General features: G+C 41.8%; 1 protein-coding gene, 1 long non-coding RNA gene and 1 other non-coding gene across 4 annotated transcripts in view; 2 read left to right on the top strand and 1 right to left on the bottom strand.

The window, feature by feature from the left end:
- The window catches only part of IQCA1 (IQ motif containing with AAA domain 1), a 244356-nt gene that overhangs the window by 198033 nt on the left and 19708 nt on the right, over nucleotides 1–26615 (top strand). The window contains exon 16 of the mRNA XM_029068684.2: nucleotides 21459–21545. Within this exon, the coding sequence (XP_028924517.1) occupies nucleotides 21459–21545 (87 nt within the window). The remainder of the gene's footprint in view (nucleotides 1–21458; nucleotides 21546–26615) is intronic.
- LOC114813591 lies at nucleotides 18183–18321 on the top strand. Its single transcript, XR_003761308.1, has one exon. It is a non-coding gene; the product is annotated as a small nucleolar RNA SNORA7 (small nucleolar RNA).
- LOC114813207 overlaps nucleotides 20295–26615 on the bottom strand; it is a 141203-nt gene continuing 134882 nt past the window's right edge. For both annotated transcript variants that reach the window (XR_003760866.2, XR_003760865.2), the window contains one exon: nucleotides 20295–21487. This is a non-coding gene — a long non-coding RNA (uncharacterized LOC114813207). The remainder of the gene's footprint in view (nucleotides 21488–26615) is intronic.

The raw sequence follows: 26615 nt of genomic DNA, 5'->3' as shown, positions 1-26615 counted from the left end.
GTATCCCCAGGTTGTACCAGGAAGTAACCATAACCTGGAGTATGTAAATACAAATATGCAGGGGGAGAGATACAGAGAGAGAGTGAGAGAGGGAGAGAGGGAGAGAGAGAGAGAGTTGTTTTCTTTTTCAAAAAATGATCCTATTGATTGTGATCATGAGTGTGGTTAAAAAGATCAGTCATTTAATTGTATTTATTGAACACTTACTGTGTGCAGAACATTGTACTAAGCTCTTGGGAGAGTACAATATAAGAATAACAGACACATTCCCTGCTCACAATTAGCTAGAGTCTAGAGGCAATGAGCTTACAGTCTAACATGGGGCTCATGGTCCTGAGCCTGACTCTGGAGAACACTTTCCCTCCCTCCTGCCCCCCTACATACACACCTGCACACACACACACACACACACACACACACACACCACCTCCCCCTGGGCTTTCACAACTTGCCTCCTGCAAACATGGAGAGGGACTTCCCATAGTGGTATAGGAACTGAGACTTTTTACATATATCACAATCCCTCTTCCCCTCCCACACTCACAGAAACAGACAAAAAATGCACACACACGGCCATACAAATACACTCATACACAAAGGAAAACTCACTGGGTTCAAGACATAGATGCAAGGACATAGAGACACATACAAAGACTAACAGAAAATTCAATGAGGACACCCAAAAGGACGTAAACCATAGGCCACATGAACACACACACGCACACACACACACACACCCAGAGGGATTGGAGATTAAGCAACAGATGTAATAGCATTAGTGACTCAAATCAATTAATCAATCATATTTATTGAGCACTTACTGTTTGCAGAGTACTGTAGTAAGCACTTGGTGGGGTATAATAGAGTTGGTAGACACTTTTTGTTTGTTTTTATGGCATTTGTTAAGTGCTTACTATGTGCCAGCCACCGTAGTGTTCAGTAATAATAATAATAATGTTGGTATTTGTTAAGCGCTTACTAGGTGCCGAGCACTGTTCTAAGCACTGGGGGAGATACAGGGGGATCAGGTTGTCCCACGTGGGGCTCACACACTTTTAATCCCCATTTTACAGATGAGGGAACTGAGGCCCAGAGAAGTGAAGTGACTCACCCACATTCACACAGCTGACAAGTGGCAGAGCCAGGAGCCGAACTCATGACCTCTGACTCCGAAGCCCAGGCTCTTTCCACTGAGCCACGCTTGATTGACTGACTGTACTAAGCACTAGGGTAGATTGAAGCTAATCAGTTTAAACACAGTCTTTCTCCCTCATGGGGCTCACAGTCTTAATCCCCATTTTACAGATGAGGTAACTGAGGCACAGAGAAGTAAAATGACTTTCCCAAAGTCACAGAGCAGACAAGTATTAGAGCAGGATTAGAACTCAGGTCCTTCTGACGCCCAGGGCTTATGCTCTATCCATTATGCCACAGTGCTTCTCTACCTTCTCTGCTCACAAGGAGCCCGAAGGCATGCATTATATCTTCATCTTCCCTCTTGTGTTCCCCAAGCAAGTAGTTCAGTACCCTAACACACAGTGTTCAGTAAAAACACAGTTGATATAGAAGGAGAGGAACAGTGTTAGAACTCTAAGGAGAAAGTCTTAGAGAGGAAAGCAACAAAGAGAAGACAATACAGAAATGGACAACTAGCTAACCCAGGGCAAAGAACAGGGTTCTTTGGAAGAAAGGAGCACAAATCTGAATTTTGTTATGCACAGAATTATGACCTCTAGGAATGGTTGTGTCTTCAACTGCTTAGGTTATATTAGCCAGTTCATAAGCTCATGAAAATACATCAACATCTTTTTTCATGCTTTCAAAAATCACTCAACCCAATGTGTAAAGTGCATATTTTTCAAGCCAATGCCATGGAATCTAGAGACTCCCATCTGAATGCCAGCCTGCCTCCCGGCCCAGAACTCATAGTCACAACTGGGAGGGAAGCAAAGAGCTAGAAGAGTTGGGAGGGGACTGACTCACCCTTTGCTTTCAAAAAACCTAAAGTTGTCCCTGCTACATTTTGTTGATTTTCTTCCTTCCCTTCTGTGTTCTTTGCTATATCTCGACACCTCAATAAAATTCTAGAGCAAGATAACAGAATCAGCATTCAGTTTTGAGAAAGGAAACAATGTGTGCTAGATAATAAATAAAAAAAGGGTGACAGAGGTAGTAAAAAGTACTTAGACGGGTGGGACTGTGTCCAACCTGATTATCTCGTATCTGCCCCAGCTCTTAGTACAGTGCAAACTCATAGTAAGCGCTTAATAAATACCATTTTTTTTAAAGTAGGCCAAAGATTGGTTATATTTGAGGAAGAAATTTTTTAAATCTCTTTAGCATGTGGTACATTAGCTGTGAAGCAGATAGACCTCTGAAACATTTTCACTCATTGCTAGGCAACCAGTTTGAATGCCTAACAGATGCTTCTTTCTCCCAAACCAACCTCCACCTGATAAGGCAGCTAATAAAAGAAATTTCTCTCCCAGAATAAAATGGTAGATATAAGCATCTCTAATGCATAGCAAATAGTCCAGCAGGAATTTTGAGCCAACCAGAGAGGCAGGTTTTGCTTGGGGAGCTTGTTTTTGAATACCAGTCACGTTAACCCAACATCCTCTTTAGTACTTATGAATTTTATTCTATCTTCAGCACTCAATTACCTACAGAGAAGCAGCATGGCTCAGTGGAAAGTGCACGGGCTTGGGAGTCAGAGGTCATAGGTTCGAAACCCAGCTCTGCCACTTGTCAGCTGTGTGACTCTGGGCAAGTCACTTAACTTCTCTGTGCCTCAGTTACCTCATCTGTAAAATGGGGATTAAGACTGTGAGCCTCACATGGGACAACCTGATTACCCTGTATCTACCCCAGTGCTTAGAACAGTGCTCTGCACATAGTAAGCACTTAACAAATACCAACATTATTATTATTATTACATGTCTTAGACTTTCAGACCAATGGGGGACAGGGACTGTGTTCAACCTGATTATCTTGTATCTACCCCAGTGCCTAGTACAGTGCTTGGTACATAGTGAGCGGCTAACAAATACCATAAAAAAGTTTATTTTTATCTTTATATTCATTATTTTCTGTACTTTTAATAATTTCAATAGTTTCATCCTGATTTATTTGTACTTTTTCCTATTTTCTTATTCTTGCTTCAGTATTTATAAATTTTTGTCTCCCAAATTAAATAGGTTTGAATCTAGGACCAGTATTGAATTTGTAAGGAGTAAACTGAGAGCTAGGTGACTTGGGAGACTTTGGTAAACTCTCTAGAAAGTGGAGAACTGATTGCACACTAACACACATATGCAGACCCTATTTTGTAACTACTTCCTTCACTTTTCCCCTCACTGTCTGCCATTCCATGATAGACTTATTTTGGGTGACCTAAGCAGTTTTGTATTTTGTAGAGCTCAAAGGCAGAAATTGGCCCCTCATTTAGCAAAAACATTTAAGAAGTAGGGGGCCTAGCTGGGTTTGCTGCAGAGGAGTATTCACAGAGAAATTGTGGTCCCAGCCCCAGACTACTGCTCTATCCTGACAACCGTTTCACAATGTGTGCTGTGGCCCTGGAGGAATCAGGCAAGAGTGTGTGGATGGCTGCCTCAGCACAACCCATCACCATGACAGGAAAATGAAATCTAGCCCACATCGTGCTAATGGTAGGAAAGTCTTAAGCAAGTAAGTGGCCCAAGATATCGTTTACCTTGATTGCTGAATAGGCAGCAACTGTTCAGTAGTTCCTTGGGCATCTAGAAATTCCATTTAGAAAACACTACTTATCCCATAAGGAGAAGAGGATTAGAAAAGATGTCTTTCAAACTGAGTTTTCTTTGAGGATCAGGATCAGTCATAGCCATGAGGTGCAAAACTAATATAGAAACTTAAAAATACAAAAAAAAAGGAAAATAAGTCACACAGAGAACAGAACAAACATTACTGCACTTGAGAAACAGATCCAAATTTAATGTCCCATCACTGAGCATAATAAAACTTCCTGATAATGAAATAGGGCTCTATTAGCTCAGAAATGCTAATAATAATCATGATCATAATAATCATAATAATAATCCTGATAATAATAATAATAATTGTGGTATTTAAGTGATTACTTTGTGTCAAGCACTGTATTAAGCACTGATGATACAAGAAAATCGGGTCCCATGGGGCGCTCAGGGTCTAATTAGGAAAGAGAACAAGTACTGAATTCTCATTTTGCAAATGAGGGAACTCAGGTACAGAGAAGTTAAGTGAGTTGCTCAAGGTCACACAGCAGACAAGTGGTGGAGCCAGGATTAGAACCCAGAGATGTGCTTTTTCCAGTAGGCCACGCTCCTTCTCTAGAAGCAGAAACTTTCTCTAGAAACATTCACCCTGGCACCTGTGAGGCCCACAGGTGTAGGCTTCACACTTAGGCAGTTACTTGTTTCAAGCCTTCCTAATTTGCCCAGGCACATTTAGTGAGTGACCGTATAACTACTTATAAAACAAAAATGCTGTGGTACCATTCATTATAAAAGCATATAGCCCCTTGCCAGCATTGACACAAATAACAAGAAAGGTTCTTATAAGGCACTACTAGACTGATCATCATCACTGTCAGTGATATTTATTCATTCATTCAATCATATTTATTGAGAACTTACTGTGTCCAGAGTAATGTACTAAGTGCTTGGGAGAGTACAACAATAAACAGAAACATTCTCTGCCCACAATGAGCTTACATTCTAGAGGAGGGAAGACAGACATTAATATAAATTACAGATATGTTCTTAAGTGTTGTGGGGCTGGGAGCGGGGAAGAACAAAGGGAGGAAATCAGGGCGATGCAGAAGGGAGTGGGAGAGGAGGAAAGTGAGGCTCAGTCAAGGAAGGTCTCTTGGAGGAAGTGTGCCTTCAATAAGGCTTTCAAGTTGGGGGTAGTAAGTGTCTGTCAGATTTGAGGAGGGAGGGCGTTCCAGACCAGAAGAAGGACATGAGGGAGGGGTCAGTGGCAAGATAAACAAGACTGAGGCACTGTGAGAAGGTTAATGTTAAAGGAGCAAAGTGTACAGGATGGTTTTGTAGTAGGAGAGTAGCAAGGTGAGGTAGGAGGAGGCAAGGTGATTGAATGAGCACTTATTGAGCACTTGCTATGTGCAGAGCATTGTACTAAGAAATTTGGAGAATACAACAGAGTTGGTAGACACATTCCCTGCCCACAGTGAGCTTACAAACTAGAGGGAGAGACAGACAAGAATAGAAATAAATGATACTAATAGATATTAATATATTAATATATGTATCAATATAATAGATATTAATATAATAACTTAATCAGGGCTGAAATTATGAAACAGAAGCAAATCACTGTGATCCAAATAATTGGAAAGCTACATAGCAGTGGCCTTAGAGAAGTAGCGTGGCTCAGTGGAAAGAGCCCAGGCTTGGGAGTCCCAGGTCATGGGTTCGAATCCTGACTCCGCCTATTGCCAGCTGGGTGACTTTGGGCCAGTCACTTCACTTCTCTGGGCCTCAGTTACCTCATCTGTAAAATGGGGATTAAAACTGTGAGCCCCATGTGGGACAACCTGATCACCTTGTATCCCCCCAGCGCTTAGAACAGTGCTCTGCACATAGTAAGCGCTTAAAAAATACCAACATTATTATTATTATTACTTATGCTCAATGAAAGTGTCAACCAGTCTATAATCATCAGAACAATAGTCTACTGGCCACACAAGAGAAATGCATCTTGTTTGCACTGAAGACCTAAACAGCATAAACCTCCACAACCTCATCCCCACCCAGTACAATACCTCCCTGACCCAGTAGACTGTTTGTTCTACTGTGTTCTGGGAACTCCCTGGATTATTATATGAGAAAGTACCTCTTCATCTTTTGTGCATGGGATTTGTTAAGTATTTACTACGTGTCAAGTACTGCATTAAGCTTTGGGGTAGACACAAGATAATCAGGTCAGTTTCTTCTAACTTGCTCACTCCTCTGTGTCATCAGCAAAAACTGATTCTCTCTGGGCAACTTGAGAGTTCTCTCCAAGTCAATCAATCAATCAATGGTATTTATTGAACACTTATTAAGTGCAGAGTACTAAGCACTTGAGAAACTTCACCTTCTCTCACTCCCTTCAACTGATGAAGAAACAAGGCAGCAAGAAGAAGAATCACCCTGAACTCCTTACACCTGAATGCCATTTCTGGCCTATCTCCCCACTTCCATCATTCACTTTCTCATGCTCAAAGTCCATATCATACATCTCTACTGCCCACACCGCCTTTTAAACCCACTTCTGCATTTCTAGAAGCATTTGATGCCTATGTCACCTTCCTACTCTACTTTGTCATTTGCACTGATTTTTTGAGACTTAAGCTCATTGTGGGAAGGGATTGTGTTTCTTGTTATACTGTACTATCCCAAGTGCTTAGTACAGTGGTCTGCACACAGTAAGCACTCAATAAATACAACTGAATGAACGACTGAATGAATCATGTATGCTGATGACTGTAAGTATGACCCAGCTTTTTGATTCCATAATTTTCTCAATTCTCCCCATATCAGTCACACACCAACCTGGACACACCCTAATCTCAAAGCTGCCTTTGACATTACAAACTCTATCCCTCCAGGTACAACACTTTAGTGTTTCTTCTTAGACCATAATCTTTCCCCCACTCCTTCACCTCCAAACCTATTCTCTGCCCCTACCAAGAACTTTGGCTTTGGTGTTTTTCACTGATTCCACACTATAGACTCTCTCATTCTGCCCTTAGCAACCATGTAAAAGTTAATAAACTCAACTCTCTTGTTCCCGGTCACTCCATCACTATTGTTCTGACAAATCACATCACTCTTGTCCAGTTGAGTAGAAATCCAAAAACCCATGCCAACCTATGTTCTTATAAAACTGTACCCCTACTGCCCCAATGCCCTATCAGTAGCAAACCAATATAATCATTCTCCTCAACAACCTACTTACCCATATCTCCAATAAATTGTTTGACTTCATTAATGCCTTTCATAAGTATGTAGTTCCCCCTTCCCAATTTCAACAACTACTGAAAAGGCCATTAGGCCTGAGCTCTCCCACATTCATGTTCTCCTCCTCCTTCTAGGATGTCTCCCATAAAGAGATTTCCCTGGCCTACCTTTGAAAGCTATTGTCTAACTGCACCCTCAATCCCATGCCTACTCACCTCATCCTGCTGCCGCCTTACACCTCTCTGTCTTCTGGTTCTTTTCCATCTGCCTTCAACCATGTTTAAACTTTTCTCCTATTAAAATAACAACCTTCCCCCAAAATCCCAAGCTCACAGATTTGGTGATATCTTTGACATTCTGTTGTCTGCCTTCCTTCCCACCCCTTATTCTGCTTCTAAGTTCTTTCAGTTATTCTCTATAGTATTTTATAGATACACTTTTCCTCTGCATCTTAAAATACTACTGAGGTCCCAGCCCTTACCCACTTCATACCCCCAGTCTTTCCTCTCTTCAATCTACTCTACATTCAGCTGCCTTCTAGAAGAGCAGTTGGAACTCATCACTCACTTCCTCAAAAACCTTCGATCAATGATATTTTTTGAATTCCTACTGTATGCAGAACGCTAAACACTAAGTGCTTGGAAGAGTACAATACAATAGAGTTGTTAGACATCTTCTCTGCCTACAGTGAGCTTTCATTCTAAAGGGGGAGACAAACATTAAATTATGGACATGTACATTAGCACTTAGTACAATGCTTTGCAGAGTAAGTGCTCAATAATACAAGTGAATGAATGAATGAATGAATGCTGTGGAGCTGAGAATGGGGTGAGTAGAAGCAGCATGGCCTAGTGGATAGAGCATAGGCCTGGGAGTCAGAGGACCTTAGTTCTAATCCTGGTATCCCCACATGTCTGCTGTGTGACCTCGGGCAAGTCACTGAAATTCTTTGTGACTCAGTTACCTCATCTGTAAAATGGGAATTAAAATTATGAGCCCTATGTGGGACAGGGACTGTGTTCAATCCAATTATCTCATATCCACTCCAGTGCTTAGTACAGTTCCTGGCACATAGTGAGCACTTAAAAAAATCATTCCATTTAATATATATTATATAATATAATATAAACATCATGCCATTTAAAAAGAAATTAAATGCTTAAAGGGCACAGATCCAGGTGCATAGGCAACAAAGAAGGAAAACTGTATAGGGAAAATGAGGATTTCATCCGAGAAGGCTTCTTGGAAGAGATGTGGTTTTAGTAAGGCTTTGAGGGTGGAGAGATTGGTGGTCTGTCAGATATTGGGGTGGAGGGAGAGGGTTAAGGATTCCAGGCCAAAAGGAGGATGTAGCAAGGAGTCAGTGGTGAGATAGATGAAATTGAGATACAACAAGTAGGTTGACATTGGAGGAGCTTAGCATACAGAGTGGGTACTTGTAGGAGAGGTTAATTAGGAAGGGGCAAGGTGATTGAGTGCTTTAAACCCTATGGCAAAAAGTATCTGTATGATGCTGAGGTCGATGAGCAACCACTGGAGGTTCCTGAGGAGTCTGGAAACATGGACTGAATGATCCAGGCAGCAGAGTGAAGTATGGGCTCGAGTAGAGAGAGTCGGGGCAGGGAGGTCAGCAAGAAGGTTGATGCACTGTTCAAGATGGAATAGGATAAGTGCTTGGATCAGCATAAAAGCAGTTTGGATGGAGAAGAAAGGGTGGATTTTCACAATGCTGTGAAGAGAGAATCGACAAGATTTTGTTGCAGATTGAATGTGTGGGTTGAATGTGAGAGTTGAGTTGAGGATAATGCCAGGGTTACTGGCTTGTGAGACAAGAGGATGGTGATTTTCTCTGCAGTGATGGGGTAAGATGGGGGCAGACAATTTGACCCAGAAAGATAAATTCTGCTTTGGACATATTATATTTGGTGTGCCTACAAAAAGAGATGCCCTGAAGGCCGGAGGAAATGTAAGACTGCAGAGACGGTGAGAGTTCAGGGCTGGAGAGGTAGATTTGGGAGACATCCACCTAGAGACGGTGGTTTAAGCAATGGGAAAAAATTAGATCTCCAAGGAAGAAGGTATAGATGGTGGATATAAAGGGTACCAGGTCTGAGCCTTGGGAGATTCCTAAGATTAGAGGGTGGGAGGCAGAGGAAAAATCTCTGAAAAAGACTAAGAATGAACCACTAGAGAGATAATAGGAAAGCCAGGAGAGGACAGGGTCAGTGAAGTCAAGGTTGGAATAATGTGTCCAGAATAAGGGGGTGATTCATAGTGTACAAGACAGCTGAGAGGTTGAGGAGAATTAGGATAGAGGAGAGCCATTGGATTTGCAAGGAGGAGGTGATTGGTGAGCTTAGTGAGGGTAGTTTCTATGGAATACAGGGTGTGGAATCTCCTCACCAATGGTTTTAAGGCTCTCCATCAACTGCTTCCTCTTACCCTCTTATCTAATTATCCTCTTGATCCATAGCACTCCATTTCATGCTCCCCGCTCCACCCATATGGATCTCTTGCCATACTTTAATCTTGACACTGTGTCTCACTTCCAACTGATTGTGCATTTCATTCCTCCTATCAAAACACTATATACCTTCCTCTCCTCCTAACCCTTTTTTTATGTTACCTCCTCCAGAAGGCATTCTCTGATTAATCTCCCTGCCATTCCATTCATGCCATCCCCTCAGCCGCAGCACCTTATATTTTGCTATATGCTATATTCCATTCTATTTTCACAATATTTCAATGATGGAATTTGCCACATCTGTGCTTAGCTTCCCTACTGTTGCATAAACTCAAAGATAGAATATCAGGACTTCTGAATGTTCCTTAGCAGCCTTTAAAATTATCATTATCATTATGGCAATTTTTAAGTGCTTACTCTGTGCCAGGCACTGTACTAAGCACTGGGGTGGATACCAGCAAATCAGGCTGGATACAGTCCATCCCACAAGGGGCTCACAGTCTCAATCCCCTTTTAAAGGATGAGATAACTGAAGCATGGAGAAGTGAAGTGACTTGTGCAAGGTCACACAGCAGACAAGTGGTGGAGCCGAGATTAGATCTTCTGAAACCCTGGCCCATGCTCTATCCACTCCACCATGCTGCTTCTCTTGCAATGCTCTATAGACAGGCACTTATTGTTGATTTGTGACAGAATCAACAGATTGTCTACCAGCTCTGCTATACTGTACTCTAAATGATTCAGGAATCAACTAACCAATGGTATTCTCTGAGTGCTTACTGTGTGCAGAGCACTGTACTAAATGCTTGGGACAGCACAATACAACAGAGCTGGTAGACATGTTTCCTGCTCACAATGAGCTCACAGCCCAGAAAGCAATTCCAGGGTCAGAAATGAATACTGAGCATTGATTAGGTTGTTTACCAACTCAACTGTATTGTACTCTCCCAAGTGCCTAGTACAGAGCTCTGCATACAGTAAGCACTCAATGAATACCATCAGTTGATTGACTGATCTGCTTCAATCTGAGTGGGAGTGGGCCGTTTTTCACTCACCTTTCATGTTGAACCTGGAGCTGCAGGGAGGAGGGGATGCCTGGGTCCCACTTTCTTTTCCTGGTATCCACACCTGCCCCCTTTACTCCCACCCCTGGACATCACTTCATTCCCTGTAGGCCCATTCTCTGGGCTGGGGTATGGCTAAAAATAGGCCAGGCCCCAGGAAAGGGAGGGAAGGAGGGTGGGAACACCTGGATCCCGTTTCTGACTGTGGGTGGGGGAATCCATTCCCAGGTCAGGAAAGAAGAATGTGCCTCAAATATTTTCTCCAACAAGCTCTGGCCTGTGGTATATCTGAAACCACAGGATTAAATCCAGGATTAAAAGTACAGCTTTCTCCAACAACAGAATATGATTTTTAATGATCAGGTCGGATAAACATTCCTTAGACCCAAACTCAGATGTCGTGCAAAGCAAATTAGTACAGAAATACACCCATTAATTAAGGAATACTTTCGCAGCATTCATACCTTTAAAACACACACCCAGAAGACAGCTGTGCCTAAGTCTATGGTTTGAAAAGTTTTCATTTTTATAAATTCTCTTCTAGGGTAGAAAACACATTCAATTGAATTTCCAACTTTCAGAATTTTGCAGGAGGCCCTAATAAAGTCTACGCCAAAATGAATGCATTTACTTTGTTTGCTATATACGATGCCTCAGCACCTGGGTATGATTCTGAAAGTTAATATCATAGTAAACAAAAAGTAACCTCAAGATCCCCAGGAATATGTAAAAATAGCTGAACACTTAATAAACTTCGAAACCGAAAAGCTATGCCTTTCTTGAGTTTGGCTATAATCTGTGTTTTACGTGACCCTAAATTAAATTACCCTATTGCCAATCTCATAAAACAAGGCCAAGGAGCTCACAGCAGCATAAATACATTCTTTCTCTAGTATCCAAGATACAGGAAAATATATTCTTCTTTCAATTCTCTCAGTAGGCTAGAACATCAGTGTAGTTTAGAAGCAACATGGCCTAGTGAAAGAGCACAATCCTGGAAGTCAGAGGACCTGGGTTCTAATACTAGCTCTGCCCCTTGCCTGCTGTGTGACCTTGGGTAAGTCATTTCATTTCCTCTATGCTTTAGTTGCCTCCCATGTAAATGGAGATTAAGACTGTGAGCCCTTTGTGAGACACGGACTGTGTCCAATCCAATTATCTTGTATCTACCTCAGCGCTTAGGACGGTGCTTGGCACATAAACATTTAACAAATACCACAGTCATTATTAATAATAATTGTATTTGTTAAGCACTTACTCTGTACCAGGCACTGTACTAAGCGCTGGGGTAGATACAAGCAAATTGGGACAGGGTCCCTATCCCCATCCCACTTGGGGCTAACAGTTCATCCATGTTATCCCACTGCCTTCCTGAAATGGTCAAAGGTCAGTTATCAGGCAATCCAGGAAACAGACAGATGAGGGTTAGAAAGTTGCTGCCATTCTCTCACCCTCAAACACACAGTTTTATGTTGGGCTATCCATATGGTTTGAGGTTTATTCGAATGGCTTGCTGTCCATTAGTAATTCAAACAGACTAGAGCAAACACACTTTAATGATGGCTCTATTATACAACCACACAACAATCCAGGCTGATCCAATTAGGGCTGTACCTGAGCTGCTGGACTTTCACAGATAACAGATCAGCTCGATGGAGCAAAGTTACGTTCTTTCATTAATTTGTATAGCCAGTCTCTGAGTTTTGAAAGGAGTAAGGATTGATGGAAGTATATTTTTATTTAACAATAGTTGGAGAACTAAAAGCACTTAACAAACCTAAGATAAACAGTACTAAAGAGCCCTCTACTGGAATTTTGTGCAAATTGTTTAAAGTAACCCAACTAAGAAAATTTCAATTAAAAATTAATTATGTACAGTGCATTTAATTATCCATGGACTCAAACTACCCATGGATAATTCGTATGAAGACTTAGAGGGGACAAACCATCTGTTACATATCTGCAAATAATTTAAATTAGACACGAGTGGATTATGGGTGTCTGATTTCTTTTTCAAGAAAAGCACTAAAGCAGGATGTTTAGTATTATAATGAGCAAAAGAATGCTGTATCGATAGCTTGGCTCCTTCACCTTTAGTTGTAGTAGAGCGGAAAGATCAATTAAGTATCGCTTTTCAGTAACAAGATACTGACTCTGCATGTTACATGGGTTTCAAGAAAATGTATTACATATTGATGAAGTAAAGGACAAAAAGAAAACAAAAACAAAGAACAATTTAGGACATAAAGAGCTTAGTACAGTCCTCTACACATGGTAAGCACTCCATAAATACCACTGTAAAGTGAAAACAACACAGTGTCCATCTTCTGTGCAGTATGCTGCCAGAAGTCACAATGGTGAATTAGAAGAGATCACCAGAGGAAAAAAAGCTTTCAGCTGCCTGGAATTCAAGACATTATTTCCATATTTTCTGAGCTCTGGGTTCCAGTGGCCCTCTGTGTAGATTATTATGGGTTTGTATTTAAAATGCATGCAACTCTTCTGACAGATGCCTCTAACCTATTTTCAGAAGATAAATGGAGGACAGTGAGGGAGGGATACTCACCTTACACCCCCAAATTCTACCCTGAAAGGTGGGGGTTGGAAATTCTAATCTATAAGAGAGGAGGGGTCAACCTAAAGAAATCCACTTGGTGGACTGGAAAAGGTTTGACCTTTGGAAAGGATCCAGATTTTGAATGAAAGATAAGGAGAAGAAATTCAGATCCCAGATTCAGCTGTCTTCACAATGCATTTTTGTCTCCCAACAGAGAGAAAAGCTGTTGCCAAATTTTGCAGCGGCCTGACAATGAAAAGCATCCACTGGCCCTATGAACCATCCATGTCCACAGTAGTCATTCATTCAATTCTATTTATTGAGCACTATCTGTGTGTAGAGCACTGTACTAAGTGCTCGGGAGAGTACAATATAACAATAAACAGACATATTCCCTGCCCATAATGAGTTTAGAGTCGAGTCAGGGTCTTCGGGAATGAGCCCTATTATAGGGTCTGTTCAAATGATCTCGTCTCCTGACCTAATGTTGCATGAAAGAGTGGCTCCTTTTGAATTCTTGCTGCAGCAAGTCAGAGAGAGTTACGATTAGAGATCGGGCTACGGGGGGAAGAGGTGATTTCTTTGCTCATTTTCCCCAAGTTCTATTAACTTGCTATAAAAATAAAATAGGCTAGCTTTACCCCAATGCTATATGCTACAAATGGAGCTTTCTTCTTTTTAATGATTTGAATTGTAATGAGTCTGAAAGCAAAGCAGTGGTATTTATTGAGCACATACTGTATACAGGGCACTGTACTATTAAGTGCTTGGTACACACAATTCCTGCCCACAAAGAGCTTCCAGCCTACAGGAACTATAAACCCTCCCAGTATCATCACCATCCAAAACTTTATCCTATTTATCAGTGTCTAAGGACTTTAAGGGTAAAATAACTTTAAAAGAGTTTGTTTTATTTTCTCCTCACAAATGTGAAAAGTAATATGGAATTTAACAGCCCCCCCAAACATACTATTAAAAGATGATGGCACAGTGGATAGAACACAGGCCTAGGAGTCAGAAGGTCATGGGTATTAATCCCATCTCTGCCACTTGTCTGCTGCGTGACCTTGGGCAAGTCACTTAACTTCTCTGTACCTCAGTTACCTCATTTGTAAAATGGGGATTAAGATTGTGAGCCCCATGTGGGACAGGAACTGTGGTCCAACCCGATTTGCTTGTATCCTCCCTAGTGTTTAGTAAAGTGCCTGGCACATAATAAGTGCTTAACAAATACCACAATTATTATTATCACCATGCTAAATGAAAGGGTAGCAACAATTTTAAAAAACAATAGTTCAATAGAGATGACTGTGGTCTGGATTCATAACCAAATCAGTGGAAGTCTTTAGGGAATTTGGGATATTACGATGGTCAATTCTGCATCACTGAGCCAGATGTCAAAGAGAGTAGCCATCAGAGTACTCCTTCAATAATCCTAGGGCCACTGCTGGAGACACGGGGATGGCCCAATAATGCCATTCCTTTCAGTCTGATGCTTCCTTTCACCCTCAGCCTACCTTGCCTCAGTCACGGCTCAATCAACCAATCAATCATATTTATTGAGCACTTACTATGTGCAGAGCACTCTACTGAGTGCTTGGGAGAGTCACTTAACTTCTCTGTGCCTCAGTTCCCTCATCTGTAAAATGGGGATTAAGACTGTGAGCCCCACGTGGGACAACCTGCTTCCCCTATGTCTACCCCAGCGCTTAGAACAGTGCTCGGCACATAGTAAGCGCTTAACAAATACCAACATTATTATTATTACATTATTACAGAGTTGATAGACATGTTCCCTGCCTCTCCACTATTACCAAAACCTGGCTCTCCCCAGATGACACAGTATCCCCTGCTGCTGTTTCCCAAAGGAGCCTCATTTCTCACTCCTCATCTCACTAGGGGCAGGAGTTGGTCTCTTTTCTTTTTCCTTTTTTTAATGGTATTTGTTAAGCACTTTCTATATGCCAGACACTGTACACCATACTGTAGATATGAGATAATCAGGATGGACATAGGCCATGTCCCACATGGAGCTCACAGACTTAATCCTCATTTTAAGGATGAGGTAACTGAGGGAACCAGGCTCTTCTGATGCCCAGGCCCATGCTGCTTCTTCGCTGCCCAATCCCACTTGTGTACTATTCCCCCATTCTCCCCTCACCAATTCCTCTCTTTCCCTTTCTTTTGAAGTCCACATCATCTACCTTTACCACCCACCTTAATTGCTCGTTGCCATTACTTACCAGCATCGAAATAGCCACCCTCCCCTAAAGTGCGGCTCCATCTCCAACTTTCTGAACCATTTTCATCCTCTTTCATACTTTTCTTCTCTCTTTTTACATCTCTACACTGATCTTCAGAGACTTCAACATCCACTGAATGTTCCCGATCTTTTCACTGCCCAATTCCTCTCACTCCTTAACTCCACCTCACCCACCCACCCACTCACCAACTTGGACACATTTTTGATTGTATCATCTCTAATAATTATACAATCTCTAACCTCACCAACTCTGAAATCCTACTCTCTGACCACAAACTCCTGACCTGCCTGGCCTCTCATATTCCCCCTCCCCAAAACTCAGTCCTGTTCCCCCATCAAGACTTCAAATCATTTGAACCCATCCAACTTTCTAAAGTCATTATGCCCCATTTGGTTTCCAAACCAACCTACCTCCTCTAGACACAAAAATCGACAGCCTCAATACTGCCCTCTCAACTGAACTCGATTCTCTTTATCCCTTTTTCCTCTTCCAATTTCATCCCCTCTCATCTTATCAGAGCAATTGCCCCCTCCCTGACTGCTATATTCAACTGCTCATTTTCCAGTGGCTCCTGACCCACTACTTTCAAGTTTGTCCAGATCCAGAAAAAAATCATAGACACATGCTGAGGATTGGTATGAGAAAGTGCAGAAGTGTTGAAAATGATGAGTGAGTTGTACAGCTTGGGGTGCTGGAAACAAATCAGGGAAGGCTTGTTGGAGGAGGTGGGATTTTAGGAGGGTTTTGAACGTTAACTAACCCAGGAGGAACAAAGAGAGCAGCTCTTTAAGATCGGACAAAGTAATGGAGAGCCTTGACACCAAGTTTAAAGAGTTTTCAGTTGACTCAAAGGGACACAGAAAGCTAGTGGAGAGTTTTGATAAGTGGAAAGAAGATGATATGTGCAGCAATGTGCAGTAGCATGGCATAGTGGATAGAGCATGGGCCTGGAGGTCAGAAGGACCTAGATTGTACTGCCAGCTCTACTACTTGTCTGATGCATGACTTTGGACAAGTCATTTAACTTCTCAGGACCTCAGTTACCTCACTGTACAATAGGGATTCAGACTGTGAGCCCCATGTGGGACAGGGATAGTGTCCAACGTGATTAGCTTTTATCTACCCTGTAATACAGTTCCTAGCACATTATAAACACTTAGCGAATACCATAAAAATATAATATATATTTAGATTGCAGGAGGGCACTGAACTAAGCACTTGAGAAAGTACATTTCAGCAGAGTTTGCAGACTTGTTCCCTCCCCACAATGAGCTTACAGTCTAGAGAAATGAGAAAGCTGATGAAACAGTTTAGTGACAATACAACCAGAGTTTGTACCAAGGTGGTAATTGTTTCAGGAAGAAGGAAGAAGCAGATCTGGGAAATACTGCATAGGAAGAAGTAGTGGTAGGGTTTGGTAACAGATTGAATTGTTCCCAGGATTTGAAAGATAGTAAGGAGTCTAGGAAGACACGGAGTTTGCAGGTTTCTGCAATAATATGGATGATGGTATTATTGAGAAAAAATCAAAAAGGCCTAGTGGAAAGAGCACTGGCCTAGGAGTCAGAAAACCTGGATTATAATCCTGGCTCTACCACTTGCCTGCTGTGTGGCCTTGGACAAGCCACTTAACTATTCTGTGCTTCCATGGAAAGAGCAAGGGCTTGGGAGTCAGAGAAGGTGGGTTCTAATCGCTCCTCCGCCACTTGTCTGCTGGATGTCTTTGGGCAAGTCATTTAACTTCTTTGTCCTCAGTTATCTCATCTGTAAAATGGGGATTAAAAGTGTGAGCCCCACTTGGGACAACCTGATTACCCTGTATCTACACCAGTGCTTAGAACAATGCTTGGCACATAGTAAACACTTAACAAATGTTGTAATTATTATGATTATTAAATACCTGTTAATAATAATTGTGGTATTTGTTAAGTGCTTACTACGTGCCAGGCACTGTAGTAAATGCTTGGGTCAATGCAAGGAAATCGGGTTGGACACAGTCCCTGTCCCATGAGGGGCTCACGGTCTCAATCTCCATTTTACAGATGAAGTAACTGAAGCACAGAGAACTAAAGTGACTTGCCCAAGCTCACACAGCAGACAAGTGGTGGAGTTGGAATTAGAACCCATGACCTTCTGATTCCTAGGTCCATCCTCTATTCACTTCTCCCTCCCACTTAGACTGTGAGCCCCATGTCACACAGGGACTGTTTCTGATTTGATTATTTGTATCCACCCCAGCGCTTAGTACAGTCCTTGGCTTAACAAATTCTACAGTTGTAATAGGAAAGTTAGGAGAAGTTGCTTTAGGAGGAAAGGTGTGTAGTTCCATTGTAAGACATACTGAGTTTGAGGTGCCAGGTAGGGAGTCAAGTTAAAATGTCCTGTAGGCCAGCCAGAGGAGATGTAGGATTGCAGGTTAGATGAGTAATCAGAGTTAGAGAGGGTATTTTCCTCATAGGGATGGCAGCTGAAGTCATGGGAGCAGCTGATTTCCTCCAAGAAGGAAGTGTCAGTGGTTTCTAACACAACCCTTCCCACACAGTGTTTCCATAATAGAAATAAAAAGCTACAAAATATTCTTGAAAATTAATCTTTTTTAATGAATGTTTCCCTCACAAAACTGCACCTCAGCCATTCCGCTCCTTTTCCCCTATGCCAGTACCCAACCAAACCCCAACAGGAGTCTACTTAATTACCAATTCTCCCTTCCTCTAATCAAGGAATAGTTTCTCCATCATTTAGTGTATGGGTAGAGATGCAGTCTGAACAGTGTTAGTGACATATCTCTAATTGTATTTTCCTCCTTTTACATTCACTCAATAAGGATTATTAAGGGCCTAAATTGATTCCCCCATCTCAGGATCCTCACCCGGAGAGTTTCCAGTATTCTACCAGTCTTGGCTGTGGGAGGGAGAGTCAAGCAGAGGCATACCCATTCCATTCCTAGCTTGAGCAATGGCTAGCAAGTGGAAGCCAATCTGCTACAAGTCAAAAGTCACCTGTTCTGGGCAGCCATGGCATGGGAGAGAGTTGAAGGCAATGGTAAACCACTTCCATATTTTTACCAAGAAAACTGTGGCTACACTCCCAGAACAACTGCAGGTGGAGGTGAGGCATTCTGGGAGAGATGTATCTATGGAGTCGCTACGGGTCGGAAGTGACTCGACAGCATAAGAGAAGACAAATCGATTCCATCTATTTTGTTAATATTTGAACCCCGGGTTAGTTTCAGTGCTATAAGGGCATCTTCCTGCTCCCTCCATCACAGTCAGTTCCTTAGAGGACTCAAAAAAGGATCATTGCTAACCTGCTTCTGATACTCTTAAGAGCTGCAGTTGTCTAAGTATTTTTTTTTTCTGAAATTCAGAGGGTTGATCCAGTATCTGACAAACTCTAGAAAAATGAAATTACAGTCAGTATGATAAAAAATTATCCCCACTTTTAAGCTGGGGAAACCAGAACAAAGGCAGTAAATTCTGGGTGAAAAAAAAATGAATAGAAGTAACAACACCCCATGTCTCACATTAGGATTCCGTCCTGCCACCTGAAAAAGCCTTTGGGTAGGACCAGACAGCAGCAAGGGTTTGGAGGGATGGTGGAGGGAGTAATGGAAGAGAGGTAACCCAGGCCCTTTCCAGGCCACTTCTTGAAGGGTGTGAGGGATGGCCAGAATGACATGCCTTCAGCCATTTAAAAACCTCCGAGAAATTGCCTGGTGGCAGTGGACCTGGCTTGTTGCCATGTCCATTTCCCACAATGAGCTCCCCACCAATGGGAGGCAGTGTGGTCTAATGTAAAGTGCACGGTTCTGAAAGTAAAAAGACCCACGTTCTAATGCCAGCTCTACCACTGACCAATTGCATGATCTTGAGCAAATCACTTCACCTCTGTGGGTCATAGTTTCCTCATAAGTAAAACTGGGTTAAAATAGACTGTGAGTTCTGACTGAGGGACAGGGACTGAGATGCATCTCGTAACCCGCACTTAACACTGAGTACTTTTTAAATGCTATAAACATTAAATCTGATCACTTCACACATGTGGTTGTGCCAAGGCAAAGACCCCAGTTTTCTGATTCAATCTGGTGCTGTTTCCACTAGACTTCACTACCATTAACTGATTTCTTTAAAAGAAAAATCTATCCACATACAAAATTCAGTAAGTCGCACTCTTCATTCAAAACTTTGAGAAAGCCATGGGCATACTTCCTTTCAAAGAGTAGCATCTTAGATTTGTCTAGTTAGCATCTCTCTTTATGACAATGGATCTCACTGATTCCTGGAATGCAGCTATAGAAGAGGGGATAGCCCCTTATGAAAATGGACTCAATTGTACCAGAGGTTAATGACATGCCAGAAATTTCTCTAATTGTTAAGACTGAAGGGCACGGAGAGCATTTAATTCATTGTTAGTTGGGAAAGGCCATCTCATTTCCAGACAGGGATGGGCAATCCCAGAGCTAATTCACATTATGATTGGGGTATTCCAACCCATCTCTCTATTCTAAGTGAAGTTCAAGGAGCAATCAGTTAACTCTCTATTCTAAGTGAAGTTCAAGGAGCAGTCGGTTCACTGTGATGCCAAAAATGAATTCCTAATGTAGACAATTAAAATAAATCGACAGAACACACAGACAGCCCCAAAGACAATAAATAATGGGTATTATAGACCCAGTGTCATCAGCAGAGCCAGAAACCACATCAGTGTCCCAGTCCCATTCTACATTCCCTGCCATGCTAGCTCACTAAATGAGATTTAAAATTGAGATTCTGACAGCTGATCATTAAAAAAACCCCATGACTGAATCTAATGAATGAAAGCTGCCAAATAATAATTGGCATTTATTATTCTCTCTCTAGACATTCATCCAAGGTTTTGGCTTTATCCCATACTAATCCCATGCCTGATGACTGTGTCTGTCTTAGCTTAGGAGTCAACCAAATTGATTTATTGGTCATTTTTTTTATTCCATAACATCCATTAGGAATTTCATAACATCAACCTATCTGTTTGTCCATTCAGCAATACGGATGGAGAAATAGACTTTACAGCCATCTGTTGACATGATTTTTTCCTGAGGGTTCCTATTACATGCTCTCGGCTATTTTTATTTTAAATCATTCCTTCTGCCCATTCAGTGTTTTAGTTCAGTTTTCCAAAAAAGCACATATGTTTCCTTTCTTAGGTTATGCTTTTAAAAATGCCAACTTGGAAACATTTCATTAACACTATTTGATTTTTTTCGCTGTCAACAATTGAATGGCTGAGATGGCATCTTTTCAGCCTTTTGCCCACTAGCATTAAAATGTTGAAACACAAGTACACTGTTGAAAAAATGAATCCAAACTTTGCTATTATGCAGTACCTTGAAGAGAATATTTTTTCATATGGGATGATTATTCTTACTCGAGCTATAAATCACCAACTGCCATTTAAGCAAGCACTATCATTAAGTTGTATCCAACTTCAGCAATGCTTACATAGTCCTTTCCAGCAATGACAGTTCGAACAAAGATAAAGCTAAATGGAATAGAATGGTTGAAAAAATACAAACCATTCTTTTTTTTTGCTGAAACAGCCAGTATTTCCTCTGCTGAGCAAACATGGATAAACGCTATAGCAGCAACTGGAATGTAATTAATACTTGGAACTCAATTCCCTACCCGTCTTCGGTTAAAAACTACCATTAACTTTAGTTGGAATTTTCAGCCAAAAATAAGCAGCAGATTGGGGGCCTTTGAGCAGAATTTCTAACCTCTAATGGGTCTTCAGCAATCAGTGCCGAGCTGTGAAGCAGCCTGTAGCATTGCTGCCATCCTGCTGTGAAGGAGTGGAATAAACCATCTAGGGTCTGAGGGGAAAAGGAATTCACCTCCACATCAAATTTAATATGCAACTTTAGTTCTTAGCTAGCTGCTAATCTTGTAAAACCCTATAAACAATCAAAACACTGTGACTGTGATGCCAGCTGATAGACGATCTCTGTGCAACTGAAACCGCAGTCCTAGAAAATAAAGTTCAGCAGGTAATTTGAGGCCATCTAAATCTACAGTTCATTCAGGAATCAAATGTACATCGGATGGGGCGAGACCATCTTCAACCAGTTCATTTTTTCCCCCTTTGCAGGTGGCACGTCAGCTACAGCCTTCAGTGGTCTGGATTGGAGACACAGAAAAAACCTTCTATAAAAAAGTGCCCAAAGTGGAAAAAGAGGTGAGGGGCTATTGTTTTCTGGTGTTTTTTTGTCATTTCATATGTTTCCCCAACAAAGCAAGTGCTTACTTTCCAATAAGCAATATGGCCTAGTGGAAAGAGCACGGACCTGGGAGTCAGAGGGCCTGAGTTCTAATCTTGGCTCTGCAACTTTCCTGCTGTGTGACTTTGGGTGAGCCACTTGGCTTCACTGTGCCTGTATCCTCCTCCATAAAATGGGGATTCAAAACCTGTTCTTCCTCATACCTAGGGTGGGACCCCCAAGTGGGACAGGGACTAAATACAACTTGATTATCTTGTATCTTATACAGTGCTTGGCAGAGAGTAAGTTTTTTATCCTATTATTATTATTTTATGCTCCCTCTTCTGTTCCTCTCTGCTAAAAACAGAAAAAAGAAAAAAACTGCCCTAATTCATATTTAAGGCTGATTGCCTTACAACCACCCAAAGGGTTGCAAGCCCCCAGTGGTTCTTAGGCACACTCCTGGATCAGCTCTCATGAGGAGATCATTCAGAAAAAAACCTATAACGTTAGAAGGCAGTTTAAAAGGCAAAAGTCACCAGAAAGATGAGAAAAACTAGCTAGAAGTTAAAGAACAATTTGAAGATATTCCGTTCAGTTTAGGCAACAAACAACAGAGGAAATAATAGGAATGGAGTGTATTAATCGATACTAAGTAAAAGAACAAAGACCAGGAATAAATTATTAAACCTGCTGATAGGCACGAGTACTATTCCATATCAATTTGAACAAAACCAACATGGGTTAATTGCAAAATTCTGATTACATTCATTGTCCTATTCACTTCATCTTAATTTTAATACGATTAAGGTGATACGATAAGGAGCTCAAGTTTCTTGTTTTCTTCCAAATGAGCTTTGATTGTTCTAACGTTTCAAAAACTGTTCAGACCTCGTTCATTATTGGAGTTTAGTGATTGGCTCCCTCTGGTGGCACATTTTCAGTAGTGACCGTTAAATGATGTCCTTATTTTCAGAATAGATTGTGAACAAAAGCATATATTTTAAAAATAAATTCATTACTAAGACCATTTTTTCATTCTATGAAGGCTTGCTAGAATGAATAAAAGGAATGTGCTCAGGTCCCAAGCCCCTTCCAAATACCCAGCTTTGGTAAATAATCATAAGGCATCTTGCTCCAATCAACCAATCAGTGGTATTTAGAGCACTTACATGCAGAGCAATGTATTGAGCGCTTGGGAGAGTACAACAGAGTTGGTAGACATGCTCCCCACCCACAAGGAGTTTATGGTCTACAGGACTGTAACACAACACAACAGACACAATCTTTGCAGCATGATGGATACAAGGTGAAGGGCAGAGGGCAACATAATAATAATGTTGGTATTTGTTCAAGCTCTTACTATGTGCAGAGCACTGTTCTAAGCGCTGGGGTAGATACACGGTAATCAGGTTGTCCCACGTGAGGCTCACAGTTAATCACCATTTTATAGATGAGGTAACTGAGGCACAGAGAAGTTAAGTGACTTGCCCACAGTCACACAGCTGACAAGTGGCAGAGCCGGGATTTGAACTGACGACCTCTGACTCCCAAGCCCGTGCTCTTTCCACTGAGCCATGCATAAGCAATACCTCTTTATTGTATGGTCCGGTTTCCATAACATGTTTTCACTACACCACTGAGTTAGAACAGGATGGGTGAATTAAGAAATGTTCTCCTGACATTGTATATCTTTGTGGATTCCACATAATTGTTTGCTGTGTGACCTGGGGCAAGTCACTTAACTTTTGTGTGCCTCAGTTTTCTCAACTGTAAAATGGGGTTACCTGTTCTCCCTCTTATTTAGACTGTGAGCCCCACCATGTAAGACAGGGACTGTGTCCAACATAATTAAAATGCACCTACCACAGTGCTTAGAACAATGTTTGACACAAAGTAATTATTTAAAAAGTGCCATTTAAAAACGCTGTGTCAAAACAAATCATTGTATGAATGGTTTCAGACATGCAGTGAGTTCTGTGATGCAACTTTGCTTAATGCAGGGTTCTGAAAAGGATAGCACTCCATACATTTGTAGATTTTACAAAAATATTTAATTCCATCCACCCACTAGGGCTCTGGAAACTCGTAAGCAAATTTGTTTTGTCAAGATTCTACAGCCATTTCACAGTGGTGTGGCTTGTCAGGTCAGAGTTAAAAGTAGTCTTAAAGGTGTTGATTGAGCACCTACGGTGAATGCAACGCACTGTATTGTACTAAATCGTGGGGAAAGTACAAAACGAGCAACAGACTTGTTCCTGAAGGTGCCTTGACTCTTTCCGCAATACACTTGGAGTAAACCAGACTCAATCTGGTTCACCGTATTTGGTGCTGCCACTCTTGAGGGTAAAATAAGGGATCTGGAAATTCATATCCAGAATTTACACTTCCAATCCAATGGGAAAAAAAATCTTTCTAACTCAACAGCCTCCAAGCTCCTGCTGTGTGATGACCTGAAAGGAGACCCACATTCACAGGAAGTGGAGAACACATATTTAAAGACAGTCTCAATGCGTTGTAACTGGGGACTATGGGTAGATCAGCCCAACATTTAGCACTCAGGAGAGGGGGCTGCTTTCTTTGAACAGAATTTAGAAACGTTAAGAAGCCAACAGGCATATTGGAGAACATAGACAAGGTCTGACTGTGTCCAACCTGATTAGCTTGTATCTATTCCAGCACTTACTCCAGTGCCTGGCACAAGGTAAGCATTTAACAAATACCATAAAAAAGTGGCCAGTATGCCAACCTTGAAAGTTTTTATCCTGCTGGAGGAGGGGATGAGATTGGTGGTCGTTCATAGCCTTCTTCAGCTACATGCTACATCCACTCACAACAACAGTATCCGACACTTAGTACAGTGCCTGGCACATATAAGCACCTAACAAATACCATTAAAAAAGATCCCATCAGTAGCATCATCTCTAGCAGCAAAGGACAGCTGTTTAGGGGTGCAGATACATGTGACTATCATAATAATCATAATAATAATACTCTTGTGGTGTTCAGTGCTTACTCTGTGCCAAGCACTGTACTAAGAGCTGGGAAAGATACAAGACTATTAGGTAGGATGCAGTCCCTGTCCTACATGGAGCTCACAGTCTCAGGGGGAGAAAGAATAAGCTCTGAATAGCTATTTTACAGCTGAGGAACCTGAGGCAGAAATAGTTAAGTGTCTTGTTCAAGGTCACAAAGCAGACAACAGTGCTCTTTCCAGTGTGCCACCCTGCTTCTGTGAAGCACTCCCTTTTTTTCTTCCAAATAAGTCGCATGATCTCTTGCCTGTTACCCTGATAAGAATTTGATAAATTTATGTATAAAAGACTCAAAGAAATTACAGTGTAGAGAAAAGAATTTAGGGAAAGACAGAAAAAAGAACAAAATGTGGGCAAGTAGAAAAAATTGAAAGGAAGAGGTTTGAAAGAAGAGAAGTGAGCAAACAGAGGAAAAGCACAATTGGCAAAATAATAGATTTTGTTGATGGCTATACCTACTTTTGATGGCATCCTCACATTGCCAAAGTAAGACTCATGTTACCCTAGAGAATACACTCTACTACTGCTCTTCTTGTAGAAAAGTGAAATTGATTTTCTGTGCTTTTATCTTTGAGAAGAAAAACCTGAACGTTTGTTCCTCACATTTTACCCTATTTTACTTTGGCATAATTCGATGAGCCGCAATCATTCATGAATCCAGTAAATGATCCTGAATTCCTCTGTTTGTCCAAATTTTTATATGAGACATGTTTAATAATTACATTTCCCTGCCTTTAAGAGGATGGAAACCAGGAGACACAATCACAGTCAACTCTTTAGGCTACTGAATTGGGCTTGGGCACTCCCAGGAATAGGACTGTCAGTCAGCCTACCAGATTATTTTAGCCACCCTCCTCTGAGCACACCCACTGAGATTGCCAGTTTTCAGCCACTTTGAACTCCATCCACCCTGCCTCAGAGCCCCCCATGAACCTGGGGGATTGGAGGGATTCCTAAGTGCTCCAGTGAGAGCTAAATTCATCCCATAAATCTCCAGCATCAAGAAGTTCCCTCTCTCCATTCCCAGTGACACCCTAGAGTCCCCAAGAGCCAGACAAGGAGGGTGAGCCTGGGGTCTCCATGAAGGTCACAGAATATCAGGGTTCCTCAGACTGGCTATGCCATGGGTGGGCTGTGCAGGGACTCCTGACTCCAGGGCCCTTCTTGCAGAGTTTAGGGATTCCACACACTACAAGTTCACCCCTTTCCCAGCTGTTAAGAGGCCCCAGTGAGGCACTCCCATCTCCCCTCTTGCTACTGTGAAAAATCTCGGTTTGCAGGACCTGCTGATGAACCAAACTCTGTTATTAATAGCCACATAAAAAGTTGCCAAGACCATGGTTAATGCAAACACAACTTGGTGGATTCATAGTGCATTTAGCATACCCCCTGTCATCCATATTTTTAGCAGATCTTTTGGACCACTGCATTCAGGATCATCTGAATGTACTGCACTGGGGACCTCTCCTCTGGTACTAACTCCATCTAAAATCAGAGCAAGATCTTGCCAGAATTGTATCGGACACGCAGCCCAACGTACTTAACTTCCACCACTCCTTCCAAACACTCTAAGCACCCTAGGGAGCCAAAAATGCATCAAATGGCCTTGGAAGCCTCCACCACAGGCTGGCTTCCAGGATCCATTGCCTTTCTCATCCCTCCCACCCGAGACCGTGGCTTGTTCTGCTCCTGGAATGTAATTGGCCGGATATTTTTGTGTACGAGGAGACTGCTATAAAGAAGAATGCAAAACAATCTGCTGCTGCATTTTCTGCACCATTACACTTTGTTACTTCATCTACCAAGAGCCTTCCCCACCATTATAGCAACCGTGCTAGAACAAGGAAACGGCTTGTCATGTAAAGGCTGGCCGCTTTGTTTGCTTTTTAGGGCTAACTGCAAAAAAGCACATCGAAATTGCTCTGTGGATGCTAGCCACTAATTTGCAATAGCCCACATTAATATCATCATCAGGGATTGGCAAGTCCGATGATGAGATGATTACTGTTACAA

Source organism: Ornithorhynchus anatinus, chromosome 7 (genome assembly GCF_004115215.2).
Source record: "Ornithorhynchus anatinus isolate Pmale09 chromosome 7, mOrnAna1.pri.v4, whole genome shotgun sequence".
Lineage (NCBI taxonomy): Eukaryota > Metazoa > Chordata > Mammalia > Monotremata > Ornithorhynchidae > Ornithorhynchus > Ornithorhynchus anatinus.
Note: the sequence above shows the minus strand (reverse complement) of the source record. Positions and strands in the feature narration are given on the sequence as shown.